Source organism: Aspergillus niger (genome assembly GCF_000002855.4).
Source record: "Aspergillus niger supercontig An04".
NCBI lineage: Eukaryota > Fungi > Ascomycota > Eurotiomycetes > Eurotiales > Aspergillaceae > Aspergillus > Aspergillus niger.
Window position 1 is genome coordinate 2,191,635 of NT_166539.1, and position 20,836 is coordinate 2,212,470.

The 20,836-nt window shown below is 50.8% G+C and overlaps 5 protein-coding genes across 5 annotated transcripts; 4 read left to right on the forward strand and 1 right to left on the reverse strand.

The window, feature by feature from the left end:
* Positions 1-893: 893 nt before the first annotated feature.
* An04g09050 (uncharacterized protein) lies at positions 894-2,306 on the forward strand (the record flags this gene model as incomplete). The annotated part of the gene is made up of 3 exons (XM_059747746.1): positions 894-1,645; positions 1,710-2,241; positions 2,283-2,306. 3 exons carry the CDS (start codon positions 894-896, stop codon positions 2,304-2,306), a joined length of 1,308 nt encoding a protein of 435 aa, XP_059600687.1.
* A 148-nt stretch (positions 2,307-2,454) lies between these two features.
* On the reverse strand, positions 2,455-3,826 carry An04g09060 (hypothetical protein; the record flags this gene model as incomplete). Its single annotated transcript, XM_001402226.1, has 2 exons — positions 2,455-3,319; positions 3,375-3,826. The coding sequence occupies 2 exons, from the start codon at positions 3,824-3,826 to the stop codon at positions 2,455-2,457; spliced, it is 1,317 nt and encodes a 438-aa protein (XP_001402263.1).
* Positions 3,827-4,495: 669 nt separating this feature from the next.
* Positions 4,496-6,096, forward strand: An04g09062 (uncharacterized protein; the record flags this gene model as incomplete). The annotated part of the gene is made up of 4 exons (XM_059747747.1): positions 4,496-4,730; positions 4,785-4,877; positions 4,932-5,158; positions 5,209-6,096. 4 exons carry the CDS (start codon positions 4,496-4,498, stop codon positions 6,094-6,096), a joined length of 1,443 nt encoding a protein of 480 aa, XP_059600688.1.
* A 793-nt stretch (positions 6,097-6,889) lies between these two features.
* Positions 6,890-7,715, forward strand: An04g09065 (mitochondrial 54S ribosomal protein mL46; the record flags this gene model as incomplete). The annotated part of the gene is made up of 2 exons (XM_001402228.3): positions 6,890-6,935; positions 6,994-7,715. The coding sequence occupies 2 exons, from the start codon at positions 6,890-6,892 to the stop codon at positions 7,713-7,715; spliced, it is 768 nt and encodes a 255-aa protein (XP_001402265.3).
* A 5,647-nt stretch (positions 7,716-13,362) lies between these two features.
* Positions 13,363-16,134, forward strand: An04g09070 (uncharacterized protein; the record flags this gene model as incomplete). The annotated part of the gene is made up of 1 exon (XM_001402229.1): positions 13,363-16,134. One exon carries the CDS (start codon positions 13,363-13,365, stop codon positions 16,132-16,134), a length of 2,772 nt encoding a protein of 923 aa, XP_001402266.1.
* Positions 16,135-20,836: the final 4,702 nt, after the last annotated feature.

Here is a 20,836-nt window from a genome sequence, read left to right on the forward strand (position 1 = left end):
GTATTTTGTTATAGTCCCTATTTTGTTCTGCTACTTCAGTCATATCTAGAGTCTTGTGCATAAATGATGGTGGTGTGGGCTCGTCCCTCGGAGAGACATTGTACGTGCAGTGTCGGAGTAGAGAGGGCATGGTCACATAGTGGTACACTTAATGTATATGACTGTAGGGATATGGAATCCATTATTCTCCGATGAAGTCTTGAGCTTGGATTGTACGGAGTAGAGTGCGGGAAATAGTGTGCTATACTTGCTATACTACTTTAGATCTATAGGACTGGGACAAGTTAGTAATCTATCGCGGATGTACTCCGGTAGAATCTCTGAGAGACTTATAATAACATCTACAGCAGGTTGTATAGATCGGTTGGCTTGCTAGCAGTAGTTATGAGGCGAATAGTGTGACTGGCAAACTGTGGAAACCTTTGCCAAGGATGAACCGATATCTTTAATCCCAATAAGCCTGTGGAAAACCCCACTATGCTTCGACACTGATCACCTTCGCTAGATAGTTTAGATGTTGTGTTTCCTCATAATAATCATTAGTTAAATAACTACTAGTTGAATACATTCTTTTAAAATTACTCTATCTTATAGGCTACGCTGCACCGCACTATTGATAGTGGTCTAAACTCCGGATCGCGTCAAGCAACCGATAAAATGGACAATCGTTCAGCCTATCAGTTTATCAGCCCCAGCTCGGACCTGATCCGAGTGTCCATTTTTACCCTTCTTTTTTGCATTCCACCACGCGACAATGTTGGTATGTACAATTCTGGATTATCTTTCTCATTTTGGAGAATAGAGATCGCTTTCCTAACGTTGAAGCCAAGACATGAAAATTTCCTATTTTCGACAACCAGTCCATATGAGCTGAACACCTAGCGAAAAAAGATATGTCTATACCCAACCATGACCCCACATCCACCAGGGGCATAACACAAACCTTCAAAACCATCGCCCTCTTCATCCTCCACCAATGGCTCCTCATCGGCATCGGAGTCGCCTGCGTCTTGGCCTACTATTTCCCCAACGTCGCCAAGAGCGGCGGCATCATCCGCTCCGAATATAGCATTCTCTACGGCGCAATGGCCCTCATTTTCTTGATCTCGGGTCTCAGCGTGCCTCGAGAAAAGCTCATTATTCACCTCCTCAACTGGCGACTGCATGTTCTTGCCCAGGGTCTATCGTTCCTCGTCATACCGGCCTTTATCCTCGCTATCGTGCATATCATCTTAGCCGGTGATCCAGACGAACATATTGATCGCGCCTTGCTGGCCGGGTATATCTTCCTGGCCTGTATTCCTACCACTATCGCTTCGAATGTCGTCATGACTCGCTCGGCGGGCGGTGACGATGCCGCCGCGCTGGTGGAAGTCATTATTGCGAATTTCCTGGGCCCGTTCATCACCGCTGGGTGGACGGTTACTTTGCTTCCAAAGTCGTCGGAGTTTGATGTCTGGAGGTCGGGGGATGGGGATCTCTCTGATATGTACCGCGATGTGTTTAAGCAGTTGGGTCTGGCGGTCTTGTTGCCGTTGGTGGTGGGTCAGTTGATACGCTGGGTTTGGCCGGACATCGTGGGCAAAGTGTTGGCTAAGTATCGCATTGCGAAGATAAGCACCGCGTGCTTGATTCTGTTGGTTTGGTGAGTTGTTTGACTTGGACCCGTATACTTGTTGAGACAGCAAAACTTACATGAATGGGTATAGGTCAACCTTCTCTTCTTGCTTCGCGACAGGAGCGCTCCAGACTCTTTCCGCTTCTAGTANTGTCTTCGTGGTTCTGTTCAATATTGCGCTGTATATGTTCCTTACGGCTGTTTGCTTCTATTGTTCTCGCCCGCCGAGGATCATCTCTGGTGTGTCGTTTACGGTGAAAGGGAAGACATTTTATCCCTTCCAGCAGATGAATCCTCAGGAGACTATTGCCGTCTGTTTCTGCGGTCCGGCGAAGAGTACTGCACTGGGCATTCCGCTGCTTTATGCCATGTGGGGTCCGTTGAGTCTGTATATCAAGTCGAAGACGTCGGTGCCTGTGCTGCTGTATACCACGGAGCAGATTTGTGTGGCGCATTTCTTTGTGCATATGTTCAAGTGGTGGCATCGGCGGGTTGAGAGGAAGAGTGCCAGCGTAAGTGATGTGGAGTGTGATGGAGAGGGAAATGCAAATGAAAATGAGGAGAAGTTGGACGGTTCAGGGTCTGATGGGAGGAATCTGGATAATCAGAGCAAAGGGGCAGATGTGAGTCTGTCCCAGGAGCATAATAATTAATCGTAATACAGGATAGACAAGCATTCAGCACATAGAGTTTACAATAGAAATGGAATCGTATATAACATAAAGGCAACCTGCGTGCCGCAATCACGCAGTTGAGAAACAGGGGAAATGGAAAGCCCCAGTTGATATCTGAAGAATCATATAGACAAGGGAAAAGAGTGCAGAATTTATTGCTCATCAAATATAGCTCACTTTCACTCCCATCCCAACCGTCCCCTTGATTTTCTGCCAACCGGAGCCTGTTATCCTCCGGATGCGCTCCCGCACGTCTTGTCGGCTTAATGCGGCTATAATGCCGAGCATAAACAGAAGCGTCCGCGCGAATGATAGTGGGTTGCCTGCAATGCTCTTGCTGACGTATCGCAGGATATTGCGCACCACGTTGACCAGTGCTCGTGATTGCTTAGCCCGCGCTTCGGGCTTCTCAGTCTTCTTGATGTTCTTGGAGCCAGGGGGCGAAAAGGCCGTCCGACCTGCGGAGGTACCTGGTTTGCTGGATTGCTTCTCTGCAAACTTCCCTTTGCCCTTCATGCTGCCATTGGGATAGGTCTTCTCAATCCCGTAATCCACCTCACTGCCGCTGCGTCCATGTCCTCTCTGTGCACGCTCAGCAGCCTCAGCTTCCTCCGCCCTGCGACGTTCTGCCTCTCGAGCTTGTCTTTCTAGCTCGGCATCCTTTTCCCGCTGGAGGGCAGCGGCGCGCAGCTCCCCTTGCTGTTTCTCTTCCTTCAGGCCTTCTAGCGTCTGTAGAAATAACTCCTTCCGGTCCTCATCGAGGACTTCGCTCAGGTTGATGAATTCCTGCGCATACTCCCATTCTTCGTTTGCGGGAAGAACATGTAGGGTGAACAGCTCGATTATCTTGACCCTAGCAGCTAGATCTTTCGGGGTATCGGTACCACCGTTTGCACGTGGTGTAGATGAGCCACTAGTCAGATGGTCTGAAATATCCAGATTAGGTTGTCCGTATGACGAAAGGTACGTCTCAAGTCGTTGTTGGTTGAGCTTTTGTGATGGCGAATGTTTCAACAAGAGAGTTGCCCTGCAAAGAAGGCCTTTGTCAGTAAAGCAATTAACAACCCGGCGTGGAGACTAACAGGTTATGGACGACTTCTGCATCCACTGATCCCTCCAAACCTCTATACCCCGTCCGTACAACGGTCTCCCAGATCTCACCATCGCGAACAGTGGTCGAGATGGCCTTCCATTCTTTCTGTCCAAACAATTTCTTTCCCTCCTCAGGGCCCAATTCGATGATTTGGCTCAAGAGTGTAATGTAGAGATTCCACACTTTGATCCGCCAGGTCGGCTGGGCTGAAGCAACGGGCGCGACAGAATCATCGCCATTGACGAGCTGCTCGTCGGATCCCCTGACCACTGTGATCGCAGGCTCAAGGGCTGAAAGTGCTTCTTGTAACCGTAGTGTTAGATAGAGATTTGACGCCTTCTTATATGTTTTTGAGCAAAGTTTGGAGGGAGACAATAAGGATGTGGACGAGGAGAGGAGTTGCGACTGGGACGCCGACATGTAGGAGCCATCGTCGGCCATTGTTCACCGCCAGCGGAAAATGCGACGGATCGGAAAGAGGAATCAAAGAAGGGAAATCGAATGGAACGTGCGCGGCTATCAATAAATGCAGAAAATGCACGAGGGATAGAGGGATGCGATCGAATCGAGCTCTGGGTGGTTGGGACGGTCGAGGGAACAGAGTGACACTAAGTTGGGCTAAGTACAATGCTTGGACTGGAGGAGTTTCAGCATCACCTCGGCTCATGCGTTTCGCTGGCCGAGAGTCTGGGGTCTGATGTCACGGGACGCCGCTGTCGGAAACTCCCCAAAATAGACACTCCACGCCTGAGGCGCCCAGGCACAGCTCCAGTCGCGGGAATCCAGTGACGATCTTCCCCTCTCCATCATTCATCCATTCATGACTTCTTGAATTCATCGCTTTCGGCTTGGCTGTTTCTTCTCTGGCAATGCAATGCAACCGGGTCTAGAAACTTCCGACTCTTATGACAAGCTTCTGACTGGGGAATCTCACAGTACTCTTTGTTTCGGCTGATCCACTAGCTACTATTCCGTCCTGGTTTACACATCCATTAACACAACAGCCAGAAACGCATCCCTTGTATCTGCCTTGACTTCCGCTCTGCGGGCTTTCACATATACTGTCTCTCCTTTGTACGGTGCGACTGCATCGTTGAACTGCTGAAGACCATGGATATATCCGCCCAGACATTCTTCTACCATCTACCCAGAGTGTTGGATGACTTGGCATCCTGTTGTTTCGTATCTATAGACTTTGAATTCTCTGGCATCGCCAAAGGCCTCGGACCCTCTGCTAAGAGCAGAAGCACCCTACAGGAGCGCTATGAAGAAGTCAAGAATTCCGCTGATCAATACCAAATCCTACAAGTCGGCTTGACTATCTGCCATGAGGATCCAGAGACAGGTTAGACACACATGTCCACCACTTCAGGTTGATGTGTTAATAGCGCAATCACAGCAACGTACACCTTGAAACCATATAATCTATACTTGAGCCCAATCATCGACCGGAAGCTTGATTTAGACAGAAATTGTTCCTTCCAAAGCAGTGGTATGCTCGTTTCAAAGCTGCCCTCGTCCCGTTAACCTAATAAGATCTACTTAGCCGTCGAGTTCCTCTTGGAAAACAAGTTTAGCATGGAAGATCTGTACAAGAATGGCGTCACCTACTTGTCGAGAGATGAGGAAAGTCGAATAATGGCCAGAGTCATGCAGAGAAATGAACGCACGACAGCGCGCAGTTCTCTGGACGTCGGGGACCATGAATATGAGTCCTTAGCCTTTTTAAAGGATGTTCGCCGTCTTGTAGATGAATGGCTGGCGCTTGGTAAAGTAGGAGTTTTGGTCCTCTCTAGTACTGCTTTTCTAACCGTTGTTACCAGGCCCGGGAGGATTACCTTAATATCCCGCCACCTCGGCCTATAACAGGACCTGCTCCATCCAATCACCCCAAGTCTATGCCAACGGACCTCAATAGGTTTCAAAAGAGGCTTGTTCATCAGCTCATCGAAGTGGAGTATCCGTCTTTGGTGACGGTCAGTAGGCCGGGGTTTATACAGATAATCGACTACGACGAACAGCGCGAGAAGGCTGTTCGCGACCAGAGGGTGAAATGGGTACAAGAAAGGATCTGGAAACAGACTGGATTCAGATGGATCGCGGAGGCGCTAGCCGGGGGCGATCTGACCAACCTCGAGCCTTTCTGCTTCATCAATTTGATGTCGTCTTCGAAGGAGAACCCCCAAAGTTCTCTTCAGGACTTCTCGCGGGGGGTGAAGCAGCGGTTGCAGAAGAACAGACCTGTTCTGGTGGGCCATAACCTCTTCACGGACCTAATTTACTTTTGTCGGTGCTTCTTCGGGCCTCTCCCGGACCGTGTGGAGGATTTCCAAGCCATGGCTCATGAGATGTTTCCGGTGTTGATGGATACGAAGTATATGGCTACACACAACTGTGGCTCCATAAATCCTAGGTCTTCCCTGCAGGAAATCAATGACAGCCTCGCTAAACAGCCAACACCAGCAATAAGTAGGTCGATAGCAATATTGTCGTTCCTCACTAACGTCGATCAGGTATACACCCTCAATTTACCAAATACAACACGCGGGCAATCGATCACGAAGCTGGCTTTGATAGTTTGCTCACTGCTCAGGTTTTCATTAAACTTTCTGCCCAGCTCCGAGACAGGGGAACGTCGGGGATTCCGCCAACAGTTCCAGAAACACCTCAACCCAGTGAAAAGTCGAAGGAGCCCACGAAGCAGGTTATAGGCGACTTCGAGGCTACCGTCATTCTACCTAGAGGTCCCAAGTCAAACAACGTCCGTATTATGTTCGGCTCTATCGAAGTTGAAAAAGTCGTCCAAGACAACGGCGGTAGTGATGCTGGCGAGGTAACCAGAATATCCTTAACACCCCGCGACTCTCCTGAGACACAGAAGAAAGCCGACGAGGGCCGGTTGATTCCACGCTTAGGCGCGCAATTTTGGAACATTTATGGAAACAAGCTGCGCGTCTTTGGCACGAATGAAAGGGTATGTCACATTGGCTAGGCCCTCCTAAAAGCCAGCCAGCACACTGCATTACGAGTCGCCTAATGAGCGTGGGCCACTCACTACAATCCATGATTACGATAAAAGTAGCTCCTAGATACCAGAATACCTAGTTTGCATGATTTAATAGCAACAGCTATAGTCTCCATAGGCGAAGCCGTATGAAGAAATGTATGCAGCGTCTATCTAACAGTACGCCTTGATTTGAGAAGGTACCGCTAGCGAAAAATGGCCGCAAAAGTGCTCTGAGCACCGGAAAATGATCGACTGGTCGTGGTAACTCAACGCAGTGATGATAAGGAAAGGTGCCGTAAAGAAGGAAAAGAACAGAAATGGTCCGCACTGCCGAGAATTTAAACGGAGCGGAATATTGGGTCACATGACCTACTAGCCTGGTCGGGCTTAGCTCCGTCCCGACGCTCCCTCGCAGGTGACCGCCAACTTTTCTCGCTATATTGTCGGCCTCCGGACCTGTTGACAAGCACCCCAGCATATAACCAACACATTTGGAGATGTCGTCAGGGTCCAATGGTGCCAGGCGCGTAGCGTCGCTTTTGCGTATGTGCTTGTCAATCCGAAATTGAAAACCAATGCGTGTCCGTACTGACTCCCCCAGGGCCTGCGATCTCCGATCCCAGAGTGTGCAGAAGCTGTCAAGAAACGCTTGTCCGCCGCAGTTACGCCACAGCCTCTACACAGGCTTCCTCAGAAACTTCCTCCACCGCCGCATCAACCTTCCCCGTTGTGAAGCCCACCCATACCATCAAGGCCGGCGTGGTCCTCTCCCGTCCCCCTCAAATCACCCGCGACCTTACCGATTTCGAGAAGGCGTACTATTTCTACCAGAAGCGACTGAACGAGCGTCTCCAGTTGCCTTTCACGAAATACTTCTACTTCAAGCGTGGAACGCCCGCCGACGAGGACTGGAAGCGCAAGATCCGCGAGCGTCAGACCCCCGCACGCGACATCGGCAAGTACAACCCGTACTCGAAGGAGGCATGGAACGATGAACTCCTCGTTGGAGCCGTCGAGTCGGACCCGGCCCACCAGGTGGAAATGCTTGTGCAGGATGCGGAGTCGACGGTCAATGCCACTTCCCAGGATACTAGCAAGAAGGAAGAGATTCCGAGACCTTTCCCCCGGGTGACGGAGGCGGACCAGAAGAACGACCAGAGAAGCCTCAACCGGGCACTGCAGAGGACTCTTTATCTCCTTGTGCAGTCCAAGGAGGGATTCTGGACGTTTCCCAGCTCTCCCATCGTGGCTGAAGAGACTCTCCGTCAGGTAAGTTCCGCTGGCTCTTCTCGTCAAGTGTTTCACCAGCGGCAGCAGCGCTAACGTTATTTGAAAATAGGCCGCCGAACGTACCCTTGAGCAAGCCGCCGGTGTCAACATGAACACCTGGATGGTTGGATACCACCCCGTGGGACACTACGTCTACAACTTCCGCAACCCGAACAAGCTGGCAACCGGCCCCGCAGGCGAGAAGGTCTTCTTCATGAAGTCGCGCATCATGGCCGGCCAGGCCGATCTTTCCGGAAACGCTCAGAACCTGACCGACTTCAAGTGGCTGTCGAAGGATGAGATTTCCAAGTTCGTGCGGCCGCAGTACTACGCCAGCATCAAGAACATGCTGGCTGATCGGTAAACCAGTGTTTCTTGGGTGTGATGGAGTAGTAGTGTATGGATATGGATAGTTGTTGTCGCGCGGACTTGTTCTTTTCCCCAAGGGAATTTCGCCCTTGGTAGGTAGTACAGCAGGTCTGAGTCTTGCATATATCATCGTCGGTCATGTATAACTAGCTTTTTGTTTTCTTTTCGCTTTCTATTCGCAATGAAGACCTTTCTTGTTCCTAAGTCTAGCCCGAACCGAACGCCATGCAGATTTCTTCCCAGTTATAGTAGTAATAGACATAAGTAGGTATCTAGAAGCTTCAACGAAAGGACTGCTAACTGATGACTTTACTTCAAATTAAACTTCTGCCCCGAAATCGCAGGCTGATTCTTCGACGCATTCCCTGTCAACCCCTTCCCGCACATCGGACACGCTACACAGCGTTAGCTAGAAGACTCTCCAAACATACGAAACAACAACAAGAAAATAAAAGAAAGAAGACGAACCATTCTTCTGATACGCACACCGCTGACAATACTTCCTCCCCTGCTCCGTCTTGGTCTTGCAGACCTCACAGGAGGAAGCATACGCCGCGTAGGGATTCTTGGCTTTAGAGCTGAGGAGTTTGCTCTATACATTATTAGCATCCTCCTCATCATCATCACGTTATATAGTAGTAGTAGTAATATAAAATGGATGGATATACCTTCCCAACCCCCGTACTCCCCAACGTACTAGACTTGGCTTTCCCTCCGGCAGAAGCAGCACCACTGCTATTGCTACTACCGCCGAGCGTTGTGGATGGTGAGCCATAGTACATTTCTGCTTTGCGTTTCACGCCGGGAGTGGCGAGCTCCGTTTGTTTAAGTTTCTTTTGGCATTTGGCGCAGACCATTTTTGGTATTTATTCTTTGTTGATCCTCTGGGGTATTATTGGGAATAATGAGAATTTGGGGAGTTGTGGAAATAGTATGGATGATGGGAGTATGGATAGCAGATGGATGGGTGTGATAGTTCTGGCTGGGTGGAGAGTATTGGAGGGATGATGACGCCAGTTGATTGGTGCTAAACTGCACCCGGGTTTTGCGTGGTGGTGGGGTATGGGGTGCCGTAGTTGGGATGGTGTATACCTGATGGCTACGGTGTGTGGATGTTGTTGGTTTTGTGGTTTGGTATTATTAGTAGTCTTATATTTATCTAAGTACTGAATAATAATCCGTTATTGCATGGAAAAGTCGTTGTATTGGGTGAGGTTATCCGGTTGCTTGGTATCTACTCTGAGCCGATCAATTCTATACTGTCATACGATAATTCGGCAGCAGTGTATAGTTGAGTTAATAATCATCATGATAACTTACTCAACCACGCTGATATGCAGCATTGTATTACTTGTCTATAATTGAATCGTACAAGATGCTCTGCAGAGGGTGCTGCAGTCTGCTTTAAATCAGTCACAAAAGTTTGATGGTCTGGTGGTGTATCCTCATACATCCCGCCCATCCTGCATATATCAGTCCGGAACGTTGTGAGTCCAGACTGTATTTGGAACATCACTGCATTGGATCATATACGCCGGGAGGATGTGCAAAGCCTGACGGGTGTGCAATAGAGGCCCATACATCTGAAGACGCCAGACTTGACCTTACCAAGCGTACCCTTTGTGTCTATGCTTGAATGAACACACAAGATGCCCATGGATATCCCAGAAGAACGAGGTTGAAGAACAGCAGCGACTAATAGTCGATATGTCCACTTGCTAGTTATTTCAATGGAAAACAGGCGAGTCTAGACACAACGTCCGAAGTCCCATATTGAAATCTGGCCGGCGTGAAATCCCGTCCGGCTTTTAGTTTCATCGGCAAGAAAAGCCCGTCAGTAAATACAAGCGGATCGCAATATTGGTCAATCTGTATAACTGAGATATACCCGTAGCGTTCCAGAAGACTCGGGCATGACGAATGAACTGCAGGCAGTATAATCGATCCACACTTGGGAGGAGTCATCGAGTGCCAAATAAGGCGGAGGTCCAGTGTTCTTATCAAATGTTAGGCGCCTGTCAACACCAACTGGCGCCCAAAGAGTGGGCAGGTGGGTTTATAAAGCTAGCCTCCGGAAAGGGTATATGAAAGAAGCTAACAGCCTCGTCCAGAGGATCACGCCTTTTCGCTCAGGCGCCTCGGATCGTGACAAGTCATAGTTCGACGGGTAATTTCCAAGTCACCATGCTTTAGCCCCAACTAAGGCCAATGACGGTGTGCTGACTTCGGAAACCATGAACACTCTGCACCTGCAGGAAAGCATATTAACCATTTATTTTCTGGCCGCAGTTCTTCAGGCCTCGGAGATGTTCGTACATAGGATGGTGCACTAGGTGACAGCGATGCAGCCCTTTGATCCATGACCAATGTTTCGAGGGTACGGGCGCGACGATGTGCACAACCATCAGCAACCCGAAAGGGCCACATGCGTATGCCTCCCGGACGGCAGTAAGCAGGCCAAAATAGAATCATGGCTGACTGGCCATAAAAGACGGGCAGAAGAGAAAGCAAGTAAATAAGATGAGCGGTGGTTGCTGACCATCGCGGCCTCCGAGTGGGTGTGGCAACAAATGCCCGTCTTAAATCCTTCTCGTTCGCACAACCCAACTTTCCCTCCACTTCGGCTTCAGCTCTTCCACGACATCCTCCCCCCTTCAATTCTAACAGCCAATCCACTGACCCGCTTGGGCTTTTAAATTTCGTGCAGATGGGAGCTGGACATTCAGCTGCCCTGAACAAGGCGACCCTCCCTCCCACAACTCAGACTTGCGTGGTCCTCCCAGGCTGTTTGTCTCCCAAAGCTGCAGGATGACCCGCCACTCCTGAACTGGTCTGCATCGGACGGCGGGTTCCAGAGCCCAGGTTGGAATAACAAACCTGCAAAGACGGGATCTCTTCTCTATGCACAAGGCAGGGGAAAGCAAAGAAAACCAAATAAGTGAAATCGAAGGGCAACCAGGAGAGAACGGCACAGAAAAGCAAAGAAAAGAAATGCAAGCACGGCTCGCCGTGCCACCCAGGTTCCTGGATACTGTCGAGCAATGATCGCCCGTTCCAGCGCCGTGGTTCGTCTGGTTGGACATCGCTCTTTCTGCCCAGACCATCACCCTGGGGCTAGCACGCTGGTTCCCTGACTCTTCTATAAAGTGGTCCTTCGGGTGGCATCGCCACAGGCTGTTTACCTTAGCTGAGATGCTGTCAGATCACCACCAGTCGCGTTGGATTGGCTATAAGTCTTTGTTCTGGTACTGTTCGTGTGTGTCTCAGCGCACAGCCAGCTAAACTGTACGTCTCCCATTCTCGCCCTACCAAACCCCCCTCCGGGCATCTCTTTTTAAGGACTCTTTTCAAACTGACTCTGACATAGTCTAGCGGTTTTAAATCATTTGTGTTTTTGCTTTTTCCCCCAGACACTACTTGGGCGCCCGGACCAGCCTTGGTATGCTACTAGCTTATTGATTACCGACTCCTTTTCCCTGCCTTCACCTTTCTTTTTCTCAGGGCCCAGAACGGCAGGTTGAAGTTGAGCACGTCGTCAAGAGGTCGGGAATCCCTTGCTTCAGGGTGGAAACGGAACTGAATCTTGCCCACACCGCAAGCTTCTTTTCTCTTTCATCTTCCTCCCTTCCGCCTCAGCGGGCATCGCTCACTACCCTCCCACGAGCAGTCCGCCAAAGTTTCTAAGTGCAAACCTAAAGTAAGGATAGAAGGGCCCTTGAGTGACTTGTCTATCACGGTAGCACGGAAACTTCGCGTCAACGAACCAAGGGACGCCTTTTAGTGATTACTCCAGTGGTTGAAGGAATCGAGAGAAAGGGAAAATGCCCCCCAGCAGTTCGTCATTCACGGCGCTGAATCTGCCCTCGACATTCTCGCTACCGCCATGCATGGAATACTTCACCCTCACCGCCGGCCCTAATACGGACCTTTGGCGTAAGCCGCCGAACCGGGATACTGCAACGGCTCCTATCGTGTTTACTTCCTTGCGGAGCCCATTTGTAATTGCCGAGGTCACTGTCACGGCGGACTGGGAAATGGAATGGGACCAGGGTGGTTTGGTGATCTTTGCTGGAGCTGCGCCTCAATCATTTTCGCCAGACAGTGCTCCACGACCGGGCCGCCCCGGATATCCTCAACCGTTACGACCCTGTAAATGGGTCAAGGCCGGGATGGAGTTTTGTTCGGGCACGATGAACGCATCGTCGGTAAGCGCAACCTCCGACGGCGCAGACTGGTGTCTCTCACCACTCTCGGTTCCCGGTCGCGGTCCATCAGCTATGCATTCATTGCGAATCAAATTAGAGCGAGTCGGACATTCGCTCTGGATCTGGTACCAGGATCCATCCGCAGTGCCGTATGCGATGACCCCGGCGGCCTTGAGCAGCACGTGGAAGAAGCTGCGGGAAGTAACATGGTTCTTCTACGGGGTAGAAGACAAATTCGTCCACGTGGGCGTCTATGCTAGTCGGCCGCATAGTCTGCCTCGCACCGGAACGATGTGGGCGATGGCCAATGGCCCGGGGGCGGCCGGGTCGGCGGCAGCATCAGCGAACGAGGGGTTGGTGGTTGAATTCGAAGATTTAGAGATATTGTAATCTGTGTTGTCTTAGCAGCGTTGTCTTGGTTCTAGCTACGACCATTGGACGCTTATGAGTCGATGAGCTTTCTTTCTCTTTGGACTTTTGGACTGGTTGGGTTCAGGAGCCTGGTGCATTGCGGGAGATAGCGAGCATGGGTTTATGTTATGGTTGGAGCGATTGCTGAGACAGAACGTTCTTTTGAGTTTTGGCTTTTCAACGCCTATTATTTTAATGAAGAGTCGATAATTATATCTTCTGTCTTTCATACATGGACACTCCAGAGAAAGCAACACGTGCTGGTCATGTGACTCGACTAAACTGTGCTCAACTACTCCGTGAAGTTAATATAATCTATCTTTAGTCCTGCCAGTTTAGTCTTTCATCTTCCTAGACACCAATGATCTCACGAGATCGGTTCATTGTGGGGAGCATTAGGAGACGAATCTCGTACGGAAAACATTCTACTCGATGACAACTCCATCATGCTTCGGAATCATTCCTTCACACACGCCTTGAAGTAATTGGGAGCGGCGTGAAGCCATGTTCTAGTTGTTTGGGTGGGGATTGGCATAGTCTGCGGGGTTAGTACTCCGAGCCCTTCGGGATTTCGTGGGAATGACTCGCGAGAGGCGACAGCATACGACACTCTGGCACGTATGCATCAAGCATAAATATCTCGAAGCTGACCGAAAATATGGGTATCTTTCGTCTCTTTCCATTTTACTTCCCCTCTCTTTGCCCTTTCCGCGGCCATGGCCAGCCAAATCTTCATTGAAACCCCCACTGTTGAGCAACACTTGACCGGCTTTGGCATTGGAACTGCTACTCCGCGTCTGTCATGGCGATTCCTCACCACCGACAGTAGCCCGCGTGACTGGGAACAGACAGCCTACGAAGTGCAACTTACTCGCTCCGGATCCTCAGCTAAAACCTACTATGTGAAGAGCAATGCATCGGTGCTGGTCCCTTGGCCCAGTGATCCATTACAATCCCGAGAAATCGCACAGGTCCGCGTTCGGGCATACGGGTGCAGGGCCGGCGAGGAGCAACAGGCCGAAGGAGCCACCTCTTGGTCTCCTTGGCGCGTCATTGAGTGCGGACTACTCGATCACACTGACTGGGTAGCCCGAACTATTGCCAATCCGGAGGAACCACAGCCGGAAGCTCCATTGCGGCCGGTGCGTTTCCGTAAGGAATTCCAACTTCCTGCGGCGAGTTCAGTCGACAAGGCCCGCCTCTATATCACCAGCTTTGGGGTATACCGCGCTTTCGTCAACGGTCATCGAGTCGGAGATCAGTGCCTCGCCCCCGGGTGGACTAGCTACCGCCATCGCTTGAACTATCAAGTGTTCGATGTAGGACCCCTCCTGAATGCTGGAGGTCTCAACGTCCTCGCGGTAGAGGTTGCAGAGGGATGGTACGCCACTCGCCTCGGCTTCCTTGGTGGGCGAAGACAGCTGTATGGAGATCGGCTGGCCGTACTAGCCCAGGTGGAAATTCAACTCGGACCCAAGGGAGACCGATTCTCTATGTGTACCGATAGCACTTGGATTTGTACCTCCAGTGCCATCGTCCGCAGTGAGCTGTATGACGGCGAGGCTTATGATGCTCGTGAAGAAGATCCGACCTGGAACTGCGCGCGCCTTGACCAGGCCTCTAGCTGGGTAGCCGTCCGTGAAATTGACTTCCCAACCGCGGCCTTGGTAGCACCGGACGCTCCTCCAGTGCGTATCACCGAGGAGATTCCCCCAGTCTCCGTTCAGAAGACCCCTTCCGGTGCAACCGTCATTGACTTCGGTCAGAACCTGGTTGGTCGACTCCGCGTGCGCTCATTGCAAAAGCCCTCTGGGTCTCGCGTCTCGTTCATCCACGCCGAAGTACTAGAGAATGGCGAGCTCGGGGTTCGACCGCTACGACACGCCAAGTGCACCGATGAAGTCATCCTGAATGGAACAGAGCTCGTAGATTGGTCGCCACAGTATACATTTCATGGGTTTCGATACGTCCAGGTCAATGGTTGGGATGAGGAAATCGATGGATCACTGCTCCTCAATATCAAGGCCCTCGTGATGCACACTGATATGACCCGCAGCGGATGGTTTTCTTGCTCCCACCCCATGATCAATCAACTCCACACCAATGCTTGGTGGAGTATGCGGGGGAATTTCCTGTCCATCCCCACCGACTGTCCCCAGAGAGATGAACGCCTCGGCTGGACCGGGGATATTCAGGTCTTCTGCCCATCGGCCAACTTCCTCTACAATACTGCCGGCATGCTGAGCGACTGGCTGCAGGATGTTGCAGCCGAGCAGCTGAGGGAGAAGGATGGCTGCGTGCCTCCATTTACGGTCCCTAACGTTATCAGCGAGACCCTGTGGCCGCATACGCCGCAGGCCGTGTGGGACGATGTCGTGATCCTGACGCCCTGGGCCCTCTACCGGTCGTATGGAGACCAAGACATCCTCCGCCGCCAATATGAGAGCATGCTCGCCTGGATCGATCGCGGAATCCGTCGTGGTTCGGATGGACTCTGGGACCCTGAACTTTGGCAACTGGGAGACTGGCTAGATCCAACAGCGCCGCCCGAGGAACCTGGGGATGCACGCACCAGTGGAACCCTCGTCGCTGATGCCTATCTCGTGCATATCACGTCTGTGATGTCCGAGGTCAGTCAGGTCCTCGGCCAGAGCCAGAATGCCGCACGATTCCAGGCGGACTATGATCGACTCAAGGCAAGCTTCCAGGCCAAGTATATCACAGCCACTGGGTTGCTGGTCGGTGATACCCAAACGGCACTTAGCCTTGCCATCGTGTACGACCTCCACTCCACTCCCGAAGCAGCCCAGGCTGCGGCATCGCGTCTCGTCCACCTCGTGCGGCTGGCCAAGTTTCGCGTCGCCACCGGGTTTGCGGGCACTCCGATCATAACGCATGCTCTCACCAAGAGCGGATACCCCCAGATCGCCTACCGGATGCTGCTGGAGAAAAATCGCCCGTCGTGGATGTATCCCATCACCATGGGAGCGACGACCATGTGGGAGCGGTGGGACAGCATGCTCCCCGACGGGACCATCAATCCTGGCGAGATGACCAGCTTCAATCACTACGCCCTGGGCTCCATCATCAACTGGCTGCACTCCACTGTGGCCGGCGTCAGCCCTCTATCCCCGGGCTGGAAGCAGATCCAGGTGGCTCCGACTCCTGGGCCCACGATTCACTCGGCTGAAGCCATGTACGATACTCCCTATGGGCGACTGGAATGCCGGTGGTCGATCGAGATTGACGCGGACCTCTTCCATATGGACCTGTTGATACCCCCTAATTCTCGTGCGCGCGTGGTATTGCCGACACCCAAGAAGCTATCCCAGCCCGCTGGTTCTCGTGAAGACGGAGATGATCTCTGGGTGGGTTCGGGACATCACCATTTCTCTGCCCCCTTCGAGTGGAGGAAGTACACTAGGGAATGGCCACCGAAGCCCCTGATTCCAATTATGCGCAAGCCTGAACCGGAGGATATTGCCTGAACATTTCCCTAATAGCTTTATCTCGACCCCATAAACCAACTTGAGGTATCTTAGATGTATGACAGTAGACGTGACATACCTGAGTACTAGGCACTGAATCGGTCCTGGTACAGTAAACACACTTTTGAGGCCAGATACTAGTCACGTGGACAGCAAGACATAGTCAAAGCACGAGTAGTGAGAGCTGAAGCGTGTTCAGTAAGTAATCAGTGAGAGTATTTGAAGCTCTCACATGATGCTTGGTGTTGTCCTTACAAAAGCGGTGGTACTCGCAGCAGATCACTTTAGTTGTGGTATATCTTGGAGAAGAGAGTGAGATATATATATAGTGAGACTACTACTAGGTTACAAACATTTCAGACCAGCTTCTCTACTATCTTGTGGCACGTGTTATAATCCAGCATATCGAAGGCCATCATTGATGAGTCTACTGGCCAAATCCGACTCTGCCGTTGAACAAGATCAACAGGATGACAACTCAAAGTAGTGCTTCTTTTAGTATACACAAATGGTATCCTCTCGTGGGTCATTCACATGATACTATGATTACCATAGTAGTACTAGGCAAACTAGACCGCAAACTACTATTCTGGATGTTTGTTTATTTTCATTCAGAGCTTCTCACTGAATATGCATACCAACCGTGTACAATGTCCACACGGCACAGTGTCCGTACTACAAAGTAGTTGCTGTAGAAGAGAACGAATCCATGCGACGATCCCGCGCCGCTAAGGCATCAATCATATCATTCATTCGTTGCCCGAGGCTCGAGCTCCTCGCAGATATTGAACGAGGCAAGCGGACTCCGAGAAATCCCCAACCAATCATGGATCTAGACTGGGGAAAGATTATACAAAGCAAAGATAAAATAGAGTTTGCGAACTAGACTATCTACATTTTTCTCACTCGCTGGTTGAACTGTTTATTATCACCTCTATCCTCTGGTTTCTATGCAGGAAAAAAAAAAGTTACCCAACTACGTCAGAATGTGAGAAATGACGACGGCAACTGTTTGTTTTGCGCCCACTCATGACTCAGTTGGTAATTGCCGTGATCTGGTTCTGGTTCCATGGCTGGAAGAGGAGACTTGGGGCTCCACTGCGATTTATAATGGAATTGGAATTGGAATTGTCTGGCTGGTTTAGTCGAGGCGGGGGGAGGGTATTGGAAAAGGGGAGGGGGACCAGGGACTGAGAAATACGAGTCTATTTGATGGAGTAGATGGATAGATACTACTACTGTACATAGTTGATGGGGGGCCAAAGGTGGTCAATAGGGGAGGGGGGAGATGAGATGGGTTCCAACAGGACAAAATAGGAAAAAGGAGAAAGTTGGTTTTATGACTCATTGTATTCATTATTTATTCAGTTGAGATCAGATCAGTTCCCTTCCACCGAATTGTAGTTTGGGAAAGATAGAAGATTTTTTCATATTCGTAGTTGCAATGAAACTTGAACTTGCAGCAGGATACATACTAATCTTCTACTGGACGAGAAGATCATACACCTGACCTGAAGGAGCTGCGGGTTTCGCTTTGCCAACACAGCAACCCTTCGACCCGGAAAAGTATGATGATGTCTCTTGTTATGCAGCGACTAAAGCATAACACCGGGATTGCGGAGGCGAATAAGTGCAAAATAAATGGGACTGGACTGGACTGGATTGGTACTTACTGACCTACATATGCTGTGCAGCGGGATTCGATGCGATCGGATCTATCTGTCTGTCTATCTAAATATCTATTGATTCCCCAGGTAACCATCAGGGTAGATCAGATGGAGGTACTTTAGTATAGTTCCGCCCTCAATTATTGGTGAATTGGTAGGTGGCTTAACCAGAAAAGAGCGAAGTCATTACTGCTAGTATTGTTGTTGTTGATATGATGGAATTTTCCCTGTCTTCTGATTCGGGACGCTTTCCCGCCGGTGCCGAGTTGCCCTGCGAAAAGCAAAGAAAGGTAAGGTCTTTTTTTTTTTTTTTCGGCAAGCTGCGGGTGGAGGTGCCGGTGGTGCCACTAATTCAGCCTAGTTTCTACAGTAGTGAGAGTTCTCCACTGCCGGGCCAGTCACTCGCTCCATCAGGGAATTTTTTTTTTTACTTTCTTTTCTTTTGTTTTTTTTCTTTGGTTCCAACGTTCCGCTGGACCATCATAGGGGAGAAAAATCAGAGGCAGAAAGATGAACAAGAGAGATATCTGCAGCAAGGTAAAAAAAATATCCTGCTCAAACTACATCCTACATCACACAAAACCTGCATTGTAAGTTAGCAGTATCTAGATGTTCCAGGAAGAATATGTACCCTCACCCACTTGTGCACTATGTAAGTAACAGTAAGAGCGAGAGCTTGTGAAAGGTGCATGTCCAGGCTTATCTTGCATCCCAAGGTCTCTCTTCTTCTCTCTCTCAACCTCGCATGATTGGTGCCCTCAAAGCCACACCACTTCACCGCATTTTCCTTCCAGGCGCTCGTTAGCTTGAAAAGGATCGGCGAATGTGATGCCAATAATTCCTCTCTTTTTTCCTCTCCGGACTGCGGCGCTTGCAATGCGAACTGCCTCTCATTGGAGCCGGACCAACGCCTGCGCCTCGGCTTTTCCAGCAATCATTCCGGTCTGATATGGCTTGATCATGCTTTGCAACTCAACCTCGTAGGTTTAAACTTGGGTCTAAGTCTGCCGTTTCCCCCTCCCTCATTGATTGTTCCATTATCAGTAGTGGTCATCCACACCCACCAGTCCACTTCCTTTGCCCCCCTCCCCCCATTGAGGAGGGGGTGAGGAGGAAAAAAAAAATCTATCCCCGTAGTCAAAGGTCGTGTCCCCGGGCAATGGCATCATGGCGCGCCCTCAAACTAAAAAACTCACCAACCAAAAAATAAAAAAAACAGAAAAACAAAAACAAATTACTAGGCAGAAGGGGGAAGCTGGAAATCACTGTGACAACTGCAGCTGCCCCGCCAACTGACTGGGCTAATTAACGGCCATCCTTACACTAGAAGGAGTAGACTAGATAGTCCACTAAAGTACAGTCATCCTGGGTCCCCATCGGTCTTCCGTGGGGACCGCAGTATTTACTGGGAAGGAATCGATACTACTACTAACTAAGCAAGTAACTGACGGGTGCTGGTGCTGGTGCCAATACTGGTGCTATTCTTGTCTTGTCTTGTCCGTACGGCGCTGCTCCGTCCTACCAGTAATTTTTTTTCCTCCTCCTCCTCCTCCCCCTCCTCCCAATCTCTCCCTCTCGAACCTTTTGATTAGAATTTCCCCTCCCTCTTCCCAATCTTGTCTTTACTTTTACCTCTCTCATCATCCATCGCTGTTTGTTTGTACTCCCAAACAAAAGAGTCATTCTTATCATACCCATCTTCCCATCTCCTCACCCCCCTCCTCCAATCTCGTCCTCATCTCTCCGCTGCCCCTCCAAGACATCCTCCCCCTCCCTTACCTCCTCACTCCTCCTCTTCACCTTTCAATTCCACCTTGGGAGGGCGTTGTCTTGTCCTACCACGCCGTTTGCCGTCTGATCGCCTGTATATTATTGCTTTCCTGTCCATTGATATCCTTGCGGTGGCCCGTCGTCTGTTCTGGTCTTGAATATTCCAAGACTCACCAAAACACAACAACTACAAAAAAGCCTAGTCGAGTCCAGCGTCTTACAGTTTTTTCTTCCTCTTTTTTTCTCTGTTTGCGTCTGTTGCATCTTAACGACTGTTACGACTTTTTATGACCACAATGGCCCACCCCGCTGGTGAGACCGTCACAATCTCTGTCCGTCGTCCGATTGACGATCCCGTCTTCGTGGCCGGCACTTTCTCCGAGCCGCAATGGGAGCCCCTCGAACTGAGCTCCAAGATGGTGGATACCGAACCGGATGAGGAGGGATTGGTATCGACAGAGTATCTCTTCTACCGCGAGTTGAAGCTGTCGCCTGGTCAATATCAATATAGATTCCGCGAGGGAGCTTCGGGCCCGTGGTTCCACGACGAGGCTGTCAAACATGGTACGCTTAAACCTTTTTTCTCCCGACGTTGCATCATCGCGCAACCCATCCGAAGCTGACAAACTTACTTGCAACTCTAGCTGCAGGGGAAGGAGGTCTGGTGAACAACTATCTCACCGTCGGACCGAGCGAAGATGTCACCGCAGAGACCGAGGAAGCCGCGCCGAAAGAAAACGGCGTCAATGGGGCCGCTGAACACGCTGCCCCCGTACAGGAACCCGTTGTCGAGGAGAAGCAGTCCGAGTCGGTCCCCGAGCCGGAACAGAAGAAGGATGCTGAAGTGACGGAGCCTGCGACCAATGGAGACGCGGCAGCCGAGGTCAACGGAACGGAATCCGCCGAGCAGACCGACTCCAAGCACGAAGACGTTACGACAGAGAAGGCCGACGAGGCGACGGAAACACCTGCTGAGAGCCAGCCCGCACCGAAGGAAGCGGAAGAGGTCTCGGCTGCCCCCGCCGTCACCGAGGAGGTGAAGCCTGAATCTGACGTCCCTGTCAAAGCTGAGGAGCAACCGGAGTCTTCGGTAGAGAGCGCCACCGTCGCGGCCACCGAAAAGGCGGTCGAAGAGCCTGAACACAATGAGGTTTCGGAGGAGGTCACGTCGAAGCCGGCAGAGGCTGCCCCAGAGCCCGCAGCGGAGGAATCGACCCAGGCTGAGGTTTCTGGAGAGCAGCCCGTCGTGGAGGAAATAACCGCTG